Genomic DNA, 16,541 nt, shown 5'->3' on the forward strand with positions numbered 1-16,541 from the left:
AACTGCTGCTGCAACAGGAGGAGAGAGGAGCGCACAGAGGAGGCGGAGGCAGAAACCACAACACAGAATGGAGGACCAGCTGCTCCACCTCCTCTCTCCTGTTCCTCCTTGAAATACCTGCGAAATATTCCCCAGGTGATAACCAACATGACTCACTTCACTCGTGCAAATCACCTCTGTGGCCCATGCGTCTAACGAAATGTTATTTTGGGCTTTACATGGAGAGCGCACTTTGGTCCTTGACAAGATGTTGATATGAAAACTGCTGGTCATGAAAGTTTGTGGTTCTCATAATTAATATTAACGATTTCATGACCTTCACTTTGGCACCACCATCAGGCCAATTCTAACAAGTTGTTAAGTATTTCTTAAACCCTTTTCAGGTGTGTGAACAGCCTTTTAAAACAGAGGCTACTCCATCCGGAAACACTTTGTTTGTTACCCTGAATTCGTAAACTTGGTTTTTCTTGCAAAAAAAAAAAAAAAGTAAATAACATGAAATGAAGTCAAATGAGCACCACGGGACGTTCAGTTCTTCCAAAACACATGCTTTTTTGCTGAAAACGATAAAACATACCTAGTATAAATGCATGTTTTTAGGAGGTAGGCTACTGAGCACATGGCAGGATACGTTAGACTTGGATTTTAGGCCTACTGCACAAGTTTGTAAAATTATGTTTTAAATGCAGTCCTGTTTATTTATAATTTATGAAGTGTTTGCCTTATTCAGGCTGTTCTTCAACATAAGATTTCATCAAAACTCAAGGTAACACGTGATGAGTAACTGGTACACAAATGGCCATACTGTGGGTGAAATATTCCTAGCAGCCTGATAGGGGGTTGGAGTCTGCTATGTTGTGTGACAGCAGCCCAGAACAAACAAATCACTCACTCCAGATGTGATGTTGACCACCTTAGGTCTACCTGTTTGGTACATGGGAAAAGTTTTGATTTTTCAACCTCTTAGATGCCACGAAGTCCTGGACTTTTAAGGCAAGTGGTCAGGCTCCCCTCCCACTGAGCAATAGACCACTGTTATAGACCAGGATTTATCTGTTTTATATAGCCCAATTATAGAACATATTTTAAAATAATCATTCAATAAAAGTACATAAAAACACAGAAATATTTCACAAAAGCACTGAATATTCCCTTTTACTTTGTTAGTCATAAATACAGATTTTGTTTACTCTTTAATCTTGGCTCAGACTAGATGTCCAAACATTCTCTTGCCAACTTTAAATAACCAAAATCTTAACATCTTAAGACAAATCTAAAGATCCAAAGACAGACATAAGACATTGATATTTTAATGTTGCATTGCTCATTGGGCTGCCTCATGTTAAAATTCTGCACACTCCTTTTTTGTCAGTTGTATGTTTGAATGCAGAGTAGACGTTATTGGATCCAACCTAAAGTAAGAGTTCACTTTCTAATCTGTCCAAAAGGTCAAAAATAGCCAAGGAATGTCCCACTAAAGCATTTTATATCACTAAAAGCAAATTATATCAGCTTTCCAAGTGCACTAAATCTGAGAAATGCAGCCAGAGAAAACAAAAGCACACCAGGAATTTGCATCTAAAACTGAAAATCTGCTCCTACACCCTCCTAAATCTTCACATCACTGACATTTGTACAACTGGAACACTACTTATGTTATTTTACTTACTGACCTACAATCAGCATCCAAAACTTGCATTAAAAAATGCAACAGATTAAACATTTCAATAATCTCTTTAATGATAAAAGTTATTAAAAATTAATGAACATTTCCAGCTCCTCATGCCGCAGCTCTCGTACAAATCTGCTGTCGTACAATTGTGACAGCAGCACTGATCTCCCGCAGAGTGATCACTTTCAGTCTGTTGGTTTGTGACAGACGGGACGCCTCAGAGCTCACCAGTCTGAGCAGGACTGGCTTTGGAAAACTGTGCCAACTGGCCAGGAAGTCTGGACTCCTCATCCCAGCTGCACTGGCCTGCAGGAGAGATAAGAAGTTGCATATATATAATATGTTTTTAAAGTTTCAAACACCACATATCTGCTGTAGCTCTGACCTCTTTATGAGCTCTGTAGATCAGAGTGGAGTGATCTCGAAACCTCGTCTTTGTATGTGGAGGAATCCTGCGTGTTGCTCGGATAGGAGCCTTCATTCTTCTTTATCAGTTTTTTCAAAAACACAATCGCAGAGAGAAATCAGCTGATGAAAACAACAGCAACGTCTTCAGACGGTCACCAGGAACAAGAGCAGGACAGACAAGAGTGTCTGAGGAGGGAAAAGGTTGTCTTAATGAACACAAATTGGAGACAGCTTTGCTTAATTAGGATTAATTTACCTTCACCCAGCAGCTTTGAAACCCTTGCTGTGAATTCAGACATCTTTGGCCTGATTGTCCGCAGGAGACACAAAAGTCATGATCAGTTTGAACCCTTTAACCTAAGACAGCTTTGCACTTGTTTAACTTTTGACTACCTTGAGATAATAAAGATGTAAAAACCTGATTGTTATGTATTTTGTTTTTCTGGAATAAAACACTTCCCAAATTCAGGCTTTTTTTATTCATCACAAAATTCTCATCAAACTCACATATAAGCAAAATTATAGATTTATCTTATTTTATTTTATTTTTGGGCTGTGCTTCCTAAAAGGGTGATTTTTTTAAAATCATGTGTGCACACAAGTTTTTATCTTGTTGGAAAAAGTTATTCATCTTGTGCACACAAGATAAAAATATCACCTTCTTCCCCTTTAAGGTTCCAAATGTTTGCATTTGTTTTGAAATTTAGTATATAAGATAAGTGTATCAGAGGATATGCTTTTTACATAAATAAGGAAATGCTTTATTGATCCCTAGAGAAAACTGGGATCTTACAGTCGCTCTCATATATAAGCATAAAAAATTACAAGAAACAGAAAATAAGGGGTATGTAAAAATCTAAAAATATGTACCTTCTCGTATACTCTTTCTTTCTTTCTTTCTTTCTTTCTTTCTTTCTTTCTTTCTTTCTGTATTAAAATTAACAGGATAATGCAAATAACAAACGAAGCAAATACGGGAAGACCCATTTACAGTCACACAAAAGTCGACCTTCTGGTCAATCATATGGATCACAAGGCCCAGCATTAGCCATCACCGCCTCCAGATCCTTCTCTCTCACTCTCTTGCACACACACACAAACACACACACACACACACACACACACACACACACACACGCACACACCCACACCATGTAACATATCCAATTGACCCCCCTTGAGCTTTTTTTTTTTTCTGCAGGATTTTTGACTTGACCCCTGCTGCTGTGCAGTGCTCTCCATACGGCGTGGTGGTCACTGATGGTGTTGATGGTGGTGGGTGAACAGCTGTAGGAGGGGCTTTGTCAGATAAGGATGGCATTAGGTAAGGCCATTAGTGTCCGGTGGAGATTATTGTAATCCAGCCTGTCTATCGCTGCTGGCTTGGTTGCTCACTCTATAGTCGGTGTCGTCTGGTTTGGAGCAGGTTGGAAGATGACTCTCTACGTGCGGCGTTTCCTGCTGGCCCTGCTCCTTCTGGGAGCTAACGGTACGATTTCAGTCTTTTTCACCTTGTGCTGCTGAACACATAATTATGATTGATAATTGTTACATCAGAATGAGTTCCTCAAACATGTTGAATGAAACCTTTAAAACTCTGAAGGACAAACAGATTCCTATCTGAGACTTTGACAAATACATCAGATTTCATCAGTTATCCTTCAGATTATCATCCAAGATTTTTCTTTGGTGACACCATATTTGATTCTTTATGTTTGCATTGTGTTTATTTACGTTTTCTTACTGTGGTTATATTGACAGGCTGATGCATAGATTTTGGGTGACAATTGTGTCCTAACACTCTTTTTTTCCTGCTCTGTGCTTCTGTCCATCTACCTTAACAGTGTTCATCAGCAGCCATGCTCAAGAGGTATGAAGAAGCCTCAAAAAGCATTAAAATCAGCAGTTTTTGAATGAAATGCAGTTTAGTTTAAAAAGAAAGCACATTTTGATTCTTTTTTTTTTTTTTTGCAAACCATCTGTATTTTTTGTTTTTGTGATGATACTATTTTGCATCTATTAATGTGATTTGTGTGTGTTTACATGAGGCGGGAGTGTCTGAGGCATGGACCAGCAGGTCTTGCAAATGTGACTGTGAAGGAGGAGAGTCCCCGACTGAGATGTCCTCTATCGGGACCGGCTCCTCCATGGTGAGAGGAGTGGACTGCATGCCAGGTAAAAACTACATAAGACAGTTTGCTCTCTGAAGAAAAAAAAAAAACAACACACACATTTTTTCGTGATGTAATTAAAAATACATGGAAAAATAGACCCTTAATTTGTGGAAAAAAAGAATGTTTTATATTTATTGCACTTAGTATCTTTTGTTCACTCATAATGGCTTTCACATCACTTGTGCACTGAACTTCATACTGAACACAGATCATTTTATAATTGACCCACTAATTGAGCAACTTATTTGGATTTGAGGATCAAATTGAATCATTAATCTAATAATAGTACCAGTAACCAGGACTAAATTATGATGTCAGAGTTAGATTCAGATAATGAACTTGCCAACACGCAAGCTCACTGAGAGAGTGGACGAGAACTAGAATCAAATGCTTCATGTGGGACTCTTCAACCTGCTGGAAATCTAGTGTACAGCGCAGTATGTCTGCAACTACTGATTAATTTTATTGTCAATCAAAAAAAAAGTGACATTAGACAGAACATTACAAAGCAAAAATGACTTGCTGTAAAGATATAATAGAGTAATGGCATTCTGGGCAGAGAATGCAGTCATGCTACCTCTGTGTGTGTTGTTATCCGAGCTTCTCTGTTTTTTGTTGTGGTAGAGGTTTTAACCGTGTGTGGATATCACCATTTATAAGTCCCTGTGTGTTTCATGCTCGCTAGCTAATTACCTCTGCACTTTGCTCATACAGCAATTACCACTGATAGCGCTGTCCTGAACAATATTTGGGAACAGCATTGTCACAGAAGCGTAGTGCCCACCGTCCGGTTACCTGATAAGTTAACACTGTTAGCTTTGTCAGCACTGTTGCACACTGATTGTGCTGTTCAGGCTGTTCTAATGCACTGTTGTACCTACGAAAAGAAATGCACTAAAATTAGTTATATATACCACATAATCATGAGCCTGTAATTTGCATGTAATCTATATAATCAAGAAGTCTGTAATCATGTGACCAATGCGCTGACAGGAATAAAGAAGTAAGTAGTTAAAATGCAAAACTCCACATAATGGGGTTGCTCGGGGTAGTGCATGGGTCAAACAAACGTAGAACTTTTCTCCAGGAGACTAATGTTCGGGATCGTGAAACAATTGTGAAACAAATTGAACTTAACTGCAGGGCACTAATTGGTTAGATACCATAGAAACTGTTGTATCAAGTTAGCTCAGCCACCTACATGTTAAGAGCCATAGGCAAAAAAATGGTGGCTCAGACTTTGACTCCTATCTGCTCTGACTATCACATACAGCACCTTCAACCTGCCAAAAAAAATTTCCATTCATGGATTAATCATTTTGTTGATGATATCCAAAGAAAGTAATTTTAATGTAAATCAGCACAATGTAAATCTTCATATTTGAGAGGCTTAAACCATTACATTTGGGGCATTTTGCTTAAAAAACAAACAAAATGACAAATCATTCAAGCTCCTCAATGTGGATAGAGAGGGAGTTCTAATGTCTGTGTTATAGAGACACAGGCAGAGAGAAGGGGAATCTCTATATTATGTCCATGTACATGCATGAGTGCATAAGACTCCAGATTTGACGCCACAGGGTGGACATGCTCCATTGGACATCCTCGCAGAGGATGATGCAGATGGAGCCATGAAAACAAGCAGAAAAGCGTCCACTAAGGCTGCACAATCCTCTAAATGTACTATTTCAATAATAAGAAAATGTGGTCTGCATGTGGATATTAATCTGCATCAAAACTCACACAATATAGAGAATCATGGGTTACATGTGGCAGATTGTTTTCATTCATTCTCAAGCTTGAATGATCAAAAAATTCCATTAGTAGCTTGTGTGGAGCTTTCGATCACATCACGTCATGTTCAGTAGCAGATGGAAATCTCCATTTTTCAAATCACTTTAAGGACTCAGCCTGGGGTTTCCACCAAATCTCTGTGAAATCTGCACTTTTGAGATCTATCTCTTCAAAGCAGCAAATGCACAAAAAACAACTGACAGCAGCCTTACTGGGCTGGAGACATGAAGATCATGAAGAGAAGAGAAAGACAGAGCTGATGTACAGTGAAAGGGTTTTCCTCGGTGACTCACTGTGTGTCAGCTGAGCCACAAATCACATGGCAACGGATGACGGAGAGGAGAAAAAGAAGTTCAGTAGATATTCATTATCTCAGAACAGGATGCTCAGATTACAGGGTTTGTAATAGATTGCACAATCACAGAAACTAGTCATTACCACGACATAGACCTGTGATGATAAATGATGAGTGGGACAGGCTTTCCTGCACGGCCTCAGACTTTATTCCACCTCAGTTGTATTGTGTCTCACCTTTTGGGGTTTTGATATTAACTCAGCTGTCTGAATGTGTTTTATTCCACTCTTGGAATACATTAGGGAGGACTATAGAGTCACTCGCATTACTGTTATGTAAACACTTATCTCCTGACTCACACAGGCGCTGCTACTGCTGTATGCGTTGTAATACTGGGATTAGACAGGATGTGACCCTGTGCCAGATACGCTTCAGCCAGTAGTAAACAAAAGCACATCCACAGCTGATGTTATACCTGAATCTTGAGGCTGAAAAACTTGTGCGTAGCTCTCTCCGTTCATGTATTTATAATGTATTTATAAAGTCAACAAAGGACTTTGCTCTCATGTGGTTTTAGTGGAAGTGAGAGGGCAGATTGACAGATCAAATATGGGAGCAACAAAGCTGTGGAGAGTGGGACATGGCCATCTGTCCACCTGCCGCCCTAATGGACATCGCTGATCTCTCACTGTGGAGAATTAAACTGCAGGCTTTTAGGATGGGATATGGGTCACACTGGGTCTGCTAAAAGCGGGAGCTTTGGAGGCTTTGGGGGCGGGAGGGTGTGAGGATGGAGATGGACGGAAAGGATGAAGAGATGGAGAATTAAGCACCTAGAAAAGGTTATATTGCTGGTCACATTTCAGTGTTTTTACTGCTTAACTCCTGGCAGACATGTTTGTGTTTTCCGCTGTCGGGGTGGTGACCTTGAAATCCATGCAGCCAGGAGGTCTTTAAAAACAAACATATTAACAAAGGAGATTTAAATTAAAACCTCTGTTTTCTAAATTTGTCTCTGATCTTCTTGCAGAGTGTCCGTACCACAAGCCGCTGGGCTTTGAGGCCGGATCGGTGAGTCCAGACCAGATCACCTGCTCCAACCAGGACCAGTACACCGGCTGGTTCTCCTCGTGGCTCCCGAGCAAGGCTCGGCTCAACAGCCAGGGCTTCGGGTAGGTCCAGGCCAACATACAGACTTGATAAAAGTGTATTTCCAGATTGTCAGCAAAAATAGCAGTTATATAGCTGCAATGAATGCTGATATTTTTGCCAGAGATGGTCGACTGTTCTAACCCCAATAAACAAATGTCTGGGTGTCTGCCATCTGTGATGTATGTCTCACAGAATTAGAAAAAATGCAGTCAAAGAGAGAGATGTAACCCATCTCTCATTATGTAAAGTGCATTTGGTAAAGGTGACGCACCAATATGCTCTTACTTAAAAATATTTAGATATAAATAAGACAGGCAATGCAAGAATAGATCTGCTAAATAAAACTGCAGAGGAGCTGTTATTCTCAGTGCTGAAGACTCTGATCTGTTTTTGCATGTTTTTTTTTTCCCTTCCAATATTGAAGGCGCTTGACACGACATTCAGAGCATTAATATAGCAGCAAACCACTATCTGATGTGTAGACAATCCTGGCTCTAATTCTGAATCATATATATGCTCTGAATGCCATAAACAGCTGCTTGAACCCTTTAACGCCTAGATTGACATCAGTTTTTATTTGCTGCAGTTGGGTGCATTTCATGAATAATTAAACCTCTGAAACCTCACAAAATTGGTTTAATTTCCTTCAAAAACACGTGAAAAAACCAAACTTTGCAACTCTGGACATACAACTTCCATGACATGATGCAATTTTGTCCCAGAAATGCTTTTTCCCAAAGACTTATGTGGCGAAAGTGATGTCTGTGACTTGTTTCACTGTCATGATTTGATCCATTTTGTCCGATAACATTTCAGAATATTAACATATTAGCATTTTAACATTTCAGTAATACACACCTGTCTCAAAGAGTTTCGTTTGGGATATAATTTACTCTGTTTCTTAAATTAGTCTCTAATTGAGAAAGTAAATTTTTCTGTTTCAAGAATATGTTCTATTGTTGTTATCCATGTTCTTAACACTTACCTCAAGGCTGCCGCACACTGTATGTTTAAAAGGTTCACTTTATTCTGTTGTATCTGTCCACATAATTTCATTCCATGTATGTTTTCTATGTGAGAGGGTTTTTTTTAATCAAATATGAATTGTATTGTTTTCTTAAACTCAGCCCAAAGGGGCTTTAACACAAGAGTGCCATTGTTAATGTTATTGGTACAACCTTTGCTTTCTCTACCATGTGTAGACACAATGTCTGCTTTGTAAAAGGCCTAAAACCAGCTATGCATCTTTATCTGCTCTCTGAAATAGCAGCAGGTATTAGGTCAAACTGAACCACGAGTCCATGTGTCACTGCTGCATCACATCCTGTGTTTGTGTTTCTGCTGCAGGTGTGCCTGGTTATCTAAGTTCCAGGACAACAATCAGTGGGTGCAGATCGACCTGAAGGAGGTGATGGTGGTGTCTGGGATACTCACTCAGGGCCGCTGTGATGCGGAGGAGTGGATCACCAAATACAGCATTCAGTACCGCACAGATGAAAAACTCAACTGGATCTATTACAAAGACCAGACTGGAAACAACAGGGTCAGCTAAACACAGTCAAACTGTAATCACTTTATTGAAAAAGACAACAATGTTTCAGTTAGTATTAATGTCTATATTAATCTATCCTGACCTTTGGCTCCTTCTATTAGGTGTTTTATGGAAACTCTGACCGCTCCTCATCTGTGCAGAACCTCCTGCGGCCACCCATCGTGGCACGCTACATCCGCATCCTACCCCTCGGATGGCACACACGCATCGCTCTACGCCTGGAGCTGCTGCTCTGCATGAACAAATGCATCTGAACCTTTCCTCCCCTGCTGTCCCTGAGGCATTCTCCCACCAAAACTTCATCTAAATCACCCCATCGTCAGAGTGTGTGTTCTGTTATTATATCCACAGATTTGGTCCCTTTCAACTACATCTATAAAACCACAAAATACATCCAAATATATATATATATATTTTTTTTAGTATATGATCAAAACAGTTTGACTTAAGTGATTTCATGAGAATGTTTGTTTGATGTGGTCAACAAGCTTTCATTCACTCTGATTTTCATTGTCTGTGTTAAACCAGTCTCACACTGGGGGCTTTAGTTTGATGCTTTCTCAATAGATTGTTCCATTTGCAATGAAATGGCATAAATTCAATGCAATAATTAGGCATTGAGAGGGAGAAGCAGCGTTGCTATGGAGGTTGCATCCAAAAATGTGTGTGTCCTCCTGTGAAATTCTTCTCCTGATTTTAACAATAAATCGGGACCTTTCAGCCAGCTTCCTCCTTATTTTCTGTAAAGGATAACACGGGTTATATTCTACATGTCAAATCCCATGAAAAGACTTAAACCAACAATGAACTGAAGTGTTGCCAAAACCTGGTATTCCTTTATTTTAATATATTTATTGTTATTTTTTTCCCAAACTATTGAAAACACACCAGCGAGCCACACTGCTGTATATATATGACATGTTACTTTATAACAAATAACATGGGCACTGGTGTATATTTATAGTCAAGAATATTTACACTATCCTTTGGCTCTAAATATTTCATGGTTCAGTATGTATCATGTATGTATTCATCCCCAGCAGAAAATAGTCCCTAACAAGTGTGTTACTCACTCCTGTTCGAGTAACGTTTGCTGAAAACTACAGTGCCCAGCTGTTTAAGGAATTCACTCAGTCTTTTTTTAGTTTATCATGTAACATTTCAACAGTTTATTAGTTGAGATTCAACTGTTTCACTTCACTCTCAAGATATTCAAAATATAATCTTCAGGTTATTTGTGAACAGTACAAGTTAAAATAAATCTTTCTAATAACATGTGGTAAATTGTCACATAGGATACTTAATGATAAAAATCTATAGACAGAGCAAACAGATGAATTGCTGAAATGTTACAAAATACTAAATCTGTAGGCAGACTATCCAAACCAAACTAAGTTTTACCATTCTTAAAATATAAAAATATGTAATTGTGACCCATAGAAAAGGTCACCTTTATTGTATGAACAAAAACACATAAAATATTAAGAAAATGACCATCACATTGTTTATTTTGGTCCTTTTATGAGAGTTGTTAATAATAAGAAAAATGTGAAATAATGTCAGATTTTTTCTTGAAATTTGCTTCATTTCCAGTTTCTCTTTTTTTTTGTCTGTAACCACACACACACACACATATATATACTTTTTTTTTTTTACCTCAGGCAAATTTTTACAAAGTGGTGTCACTAACATTCAGATGTGGTTTTGTTCTGTGGTTAACTCCTTTCTTTCTGTAACATTTTAATTTCCCATGGTGCTTTTCAGAGTCCCTCTGAAGTGTGATCTTTATTGTATCTTTAAACTATTTCCTTGATTAAACGAACACTTGTATTATGTGATGTCTGTTCTCATGTTGTGTCTGTCCGTGTTTACAAAAACAAACATGTGAGCCGTTCAAAAATGTACAGTTGGCTTTTATTGTGAGACCCTAACATTTTTAAAGTAGAATGGTCAGTATAGATACACTCTATTATTTCTATTTACACCCTGTAAGAAGTGGGAAACAGCTTAATGAAAAAGAAAAGATGTTTTAGGAAACACATTCATATTTGTGAACAAAAATTCTTCTTCTCATCTCAGTTGTTGTGTGACTTGCTGGGGGTTGAAGCCTCCGTCTGCATCTGAAGTGTTGAGTCAGTGAGCTAATATAAGGCTTCGGGTCACTGGCAAGGCAAGCTTTGTCATCACTCTGTCCCGTTAATGATATAGACAAACCCACATCAGCAGTCATTTACAATCATTAGCAATCAGGATTATTCAGTGAAACACAACACACGGCAGTTTTACCTGCCCTGGGTCGTGCTCAAGGACAAATTGGAAATAAAAAATGTATTGCAGAGCGATGTCTTGATAGTATACGTGGACACTTCTCTTGCTTTAATCACAATCTCCTAATGGAAATCCTTCTCTGTGCTATATTTGGCTCCTGTTTAACTCGCGACTGATTTGGCTCTTACAACCTGCATCAGGCTGAGTCTCCTTCTGAATGTTATTGCTTTCAATCAGCCATGTAGTCGTTTTGTGTTTTCATTTTTTGCTTGTGTGTTTTCATCCTTTGCAAAATGAAACATGAGATCCTCTAAAACTCTCTCTTTAGTCCACAGATGTCTTGAATTTTGCACAAATGCATCCTGCCTTATTTCCATTGTTCCCTCCTTCTGTGATATAAAAGCTCTTTACTTTAGCTTTAAAACCACAGATGAAGAGGAAGGAACAAAGGATAAAGGGAAGACTGAAAGAAAAACTAAGCTGTATATTTTAGGCCACTAATAGTGTTTTGTCCTATATATTTTTTTATCATCCACAGGTCAGTAGACAACTAGTAAATGCTTCTATGAATAACCTAGTTAAGTAAAATCATCCCTGATCATGAATATTAATATTAAAAATAAAAGTTGTAATGCGAATATAGGAAAACCAAATTCACATTTACAAAAGGCATTTGCAAAAACTTTGAGAACACAAGCTTTTAAAATGCACACAGAGAAATGTAAACACACACCGAAGGAGAAGTCTGGTGTTATGTTATATCTTTCTTATTGTCAACAAATCCCATGAAAGAAAACATGCCCAACAACATAACAACCCTACTGTGTTTGCAGGCCCAAAACAGCACAAGGGGTTGTGTTGGTGGGGGCGTGTTGTTTTTGATACCTGAAATACAATCCAGGAATTCTGTTGGAGCGAGAGATTAATGTGTTTAAAGGCTTACTAGATGCCAAAATACAAAACAGCAGTCGTGAGACAACAAAATAAAATACAGCATTAATGTTACAAACAAGTAATCTACCAGCAACGTGTCAGTATGTATTTGAGTGTTAAGCCAGGTTAAAAATTAAGCCAGGTTAAATATTTTTACTTTTACGAGGCTCAGTTACTACTTTTTGTCTTCTTCAGCCTGTTAAGGCCACTGGCTCCTAATAAAAATCTTTGTTCACTTCTGTATTTAAAAAAGGCCACGTTTTTCCTCAGCTGGCTGGACACCATAGTACACAGTACACCACAGTAGCAGGGCGTATGTGGGTATACGGGATAGATTTAAAATAAATTACAGTACACATGTTCATGAAGGAACATGTCATCCAGTGCAAGTGTGGCTCACTAATGTGTTTTTATAGTTATTGGCAACCCTCTCTAATGCTGAGATAACGGGATAATAATTTCCACTAACATTTAAAACAACACATGAGCTGTGTGCAGTCAGTCCACTAGTTGATTAAACATTGCTGTACCCTCACTAGTTGGCACCAAATATACTAGCTGATTAAGAACAAAGCTTTTAGCAAATATTTTTCATTAACCTTTATCTGGAGAGTCTTTGTCATGTTCACAATTTGATGTGCAAAATGCCAGAAGCATTTAAAATAATACTAGGTTTTGAAAAATGGGATAATGGATTTTTTTTTTAGACAACATTTAACCTTATAGATTAAACTTTGAAAACTATCAAAATCGAGCAAAGTTTTTTTTTTTTTTTTTACTTTATGACTAGTAGACTTTTCTATGTTTAAACTTCAGTTTAAACATCAGAGAAATTAGCAGTTAGGAACATATGACCATCCCCAAAATGATATATATTACCATTCTTACAGTCACAGTTTCAAACATGTCCTTAATGTTATGAAAAGGGTGCCATTCTGCTATAAAGCTTTGTGGTTAAGAAAACTAGGTGGTAAGGTATAGGGAAAAAATGTCATGGCTTTAAGTGCTTTCTTTACTGACAAAACGTCACCTGTGTCACGTGACAGACATCACATATGTAGCCGGCGTAACATGCTACGCATAGTAGCATGCCATGTAATGTTGTTATTAAAAGAAGCCAACTTTGACACTGGGCTACAAACACTGATTTGCTGTGTGAAAGTCCTGTGCATGTTTGCACCATCTGCAACTGACTTCCTCTATCTAAGGTGCCTGCCTTAAAATAAACATATTAAGCTGCTTGCACAATTTTCTTTTGGTCTGAGCGGCTTTGTTTTTTGACAAAACCTAATGGCACAGAGGAAAAAGCTATATCAGATTCTGGACACACACACTTGTTAAATTCATTGTTGGTCTTTTCATGAGATTTGTTGACAATAAGTAAATATAAAATACACCAGACTTCACCTTTCAGATCTTAAAGGTTGTAGGTGAGGTATGCCTTTTTGCAGAGTGCTGTCCTACTATCTTGCACACTTGTATGAGTTAATCACACCTCATTTCAAGAGGATAAGTTTTCACCACCAATCAAAGTCTTGATGTCCATTTCTTGCTTTTAAGGCTATAGACAAAACCAACATGGCAGCAGAGAGCTGGAAAGATGTTGTCGCTGATGAACTGAGTGACTGAAAACAGGGCTTATTTCAAAACGGTGACACCAAAGAGTGAACTGACAATAACTGTATGTAAAGCACAGAGCCTAACAGTCTCACTCCGGCTGATCTGCTACCAAATCCTGTTGACAAATAGCCCGACTTGTCACAAAACTTCATAACTGATGTCATAAGAGTGATGGGCAAGTTTGCACTTGATAAAATGTCTGAGATTTTTTTTCCACTTTGGGCAACAAGTATTCATCAAGATTTCTTTACATTTGAATGAAAAAAAAAAGAAATAAATAAAAAGGGTGAAAAAAAAACATGATATAACGTGAAAATCTGTTAATAACATATCAAATTGAACAAAAAAGGACATTCACCATTATTAAATATTCCTTTTGACATATTGTATTATCAACACATAAATATCTATGCATTTCTTTGAGTCGAAACTAAAGCTCTTGCAATTACACATTTAATTCTATATTACCTTATAATATTCCCATATAGCCTACATACTGTGTCATTTATAGCTTATATCCTTGAATTTAAAACAAATAAATATTTAATAAATAATGTTGATAGAAATCCTTTTTTTTCTTTGTTCTTATCAAATATCAGAGCTTGAAAAACATTAGAGTTTATTGGCCACCGGTGTGACGGCGGCTGTCTGATGTGTTGCTTTGCTGTAGTGTCCTGTGAGCAGAAGATGGCAGCAAAGAGGCCACGTGGGCAGTGTCTCCTTGACAGGAAAGATCAGCTTTACTCTGATGTTCTAGCCTTGTTATGTAGAGAGAGAATAATACAACTGATACAGTGCTGGCTTCCCAGAGGGAGTTGGCACTTCCCTGTCTTTAAATCCCTAAACAACACTGTTACTGGTGTTTGCCCTTGCAGTGTCTAGTCTTTGTAGATTTCAGAGACATGAGCATCGACAATAACTATGTTTCTGAATGAGGACTGGATCCAGTAAAATAGACTTTCATGTAAACTTTTACTACAGTACCATGATGTCTGCCTCTGGCAGATGCTTCCAGGATGGAGACATAGAGGTGGTGTGGTTTGGGGTCGGGGGGTTACAGCGCGGTCTCCTTTAGGTCGTTGAGGTTTGGCATTCTGGTGCGAGAGGCTCGGGTAAAGGTGGGTCCGTTCTGCCCCGGTTTGATGCCCAGTTGTTCGGGGGTGAACTGAGCACCCTCCGCCCGCTGCAAAGCGGAGACGTGCCAGCTGGACTCGATCTGTCCGGGGAGGGGGTAGCTGGCCTTGCGGCTCTTCGCCTGGGCAGAGCTGCTCACTCCAGAGTGCCCCCTGCTCTCAGCGTGCCCCCTGCTCTCAGCGTGCCCCCTGCTCTCGGCGTGCCCTCGACCCTCGGGGTAGCCCGCTTTAGAGGAGGGCTGAGGAGGGTTGGGGAGGGGGGCTTGGAAGCGCAGGTCTGGAGGAGGAGGAGGAGGAGGCTGTCCTTGGTTTGAGGAAGAAGGAGAGAGGTGGAGGAGCCTGCGGAGCGACTTGAGTGGCTGACTCTTTAAGGAGAGAAAGAGATAAAGTCAATAGATGGTCTAAAGGAGCAGACCTTTATATTTTTCTTATTGTCCATAAATCGTACAAAAGTGCAAACATTTTTCAACACTGTCCTACACTGTCCTACTGAAGACGTAGCCTAACTCATAACAGCAAATGCAGAATGTTAAGATTTGGTGCGTCAGCGAGGCCACTTCTCTCTCTTGAATGCCAGCAGAGGGCAAGAAGGATTATTATGTTTTTTTTTGATTGCTTGATTTTTTATTATTAGATGCATAATTCTAGGCTGACTTTCCTGTCTTGAAGAGACTGTGGTGCACTCATTTCTTAAGAAAGCATGAAGGTGTCATGTGCAACTACACAACATAAGGCATCTATTGGTGCACACCATGCTGGCACTGATTACTGGAAAAGGGGCCAAATCATGCTCCAAAGTTAGGCTACATTTTAGTGGGGTAACAACTGGCATGGCCATTTTCATCTGATCTGTGACCTCAAGATATCTGAATGAAAACACCTTTAAAAAGTTGTCTTAAAAAAAAAACAACCTCTACCATGTTGTAAATATAAGTTGTGCACATTACCTCTGCAGATATTATATTTGTGAAAAGTTAACCAGAAAATAGACATTTACTGAGGCTGGCATAGAACTTTTATATCACAATGTACATATAGTTTTTTTTCATTGAAATAACTAAATAGGTAGTTTTGGTGATGATGTTTCAGCAAATCCATATTAAAGTCTCCAGTGTGTCAGCTACATACCTGTGAGTGTGAGTCCACTGGTTTGTCTGGTGGCCAGTCATTCACTCTGTCTCTCTCCCTCCCTCTTTCCCTCTCTCTCTCCCTTTCTCTCTCTCTTTCTCTCTCCCGTTCCCTCTCCCTCTCTCTGTCTCGGTCTCGATCCCGACTCTGTTCCCGGTCCCGGTCTCGGGATCGCTCACGGTTTTTCCGTCGGCTGCCATGGTGAGAGGACGACTTGGAGCTCCTCTGAAGGGACAGGTGTTCTTGTCCGTTACCAGGAACCTGACATTTCAGAAGCAAAAACACAGGGACATTATTAGCAGTTATGCAAAATACTGACTTTACGATAATGTTATTCTTCCTGCGGCGAGGTCACCACACTCAACTTCATCACACTACACATCTCACTCAAATCACATCTCAAATCCCGGTG

The 16,541-nt window shown here is 39.1% G+C and overlaps 2 protein-coding genes across 5 annotated transcripts in view; one reads left to right on the forward strand and one right to left on the reverse strand.

Moving 5' to 3' along the window:
- The first annotated feature begins 3,511 nt into the window (after positions 1-3,511).
- Positions 3,512-9,332, forward strand: rs1a (retinoschisin 1a). The gene is made up of 6 exons (XM_042485327.1): positions 3,512-3,569; positions 3,925-3,950; positions 4,129-4,255; positions 7,374-7,515; positions 8,843-9,038; positions 9,149-9,332. Exons 1-6 carry the CDS (start codon positions 3,515-3,517, stop codon positions 9,299-9,301), a joined length of 699 nt encoding a protein of 232 aa, XP_042341261.1. The 5' UTR covers positions 3,512-3,514; the 3' UTR covers positions 9,302-9,332.
- Positions 9,333-14,514: 5,182 nt separating this feature from the next.
- cdkl5 (cyclin-dependent kinase-like 5) overlaps positions 14,515-16,541 on the reverse strand; it is a 35,842-nt gene continuing 33,815 nt past the window's right edge. For all 4 annotated transcript variants that reach the window (XM_042483502.1, XM_042483566.1, XM_042483445.1 and 1 more), the window contains 2 exons: positions 16,130-16,390; positions 14,515-15,366 (listed from right to left, as the gene is read on the reverse strand). In XM_042483502.1, coding sequence (XP_042339436.1) covers positions 14,923-15,366; positions 16,130-16,390 — 705 coding nt within the window. In that variant the 3' untranslated portion in view covers positions 14,515-14,922. The remainder of the gene's footprint in view (positions 15,367-16,129; positions 16,391-16,541) is intronic.

Source organism: Plectropomus leopardus, chromosome 1 (genome assembly GCF_008729295.1).
Source record: "Plectropomus leopardus isolate mb chromosome 1, YSFRI_Pleo_2.0, whole genome shotgun sequence".
Lineage (NCBI taxonomy): Eukaryota > Metazoa > Chordata > Actinopteri > Perciformes > Serranidae > Plectropomus > Plectropomus leopardus.

Bases quoted from the DNA above. Each gene is read 5' to 3' on its own strand.
- rs1a (XM_042485327.1), top strand. From the start codon at position 3,515: ATGACTCTCTACGTGCGGCGTTTCCTGCTGGCCCTGCTCCTTCTGGGA. The intron at 7,516-8,842 runs GTAGGTCCAGGC...TTTCTGCTGCAG, and splicing joins CTCAACAGCCAGGGCTTCGG to GTGTGCCTGGTTATCTAAGT. The intron at 9,039-9,148 runs GTCAGCTAAACA...TCCTTCTATTAG, and splicing joins ACCAGACTGGAAACAACAGG to GTGTTTTATGGAAACTCTGA.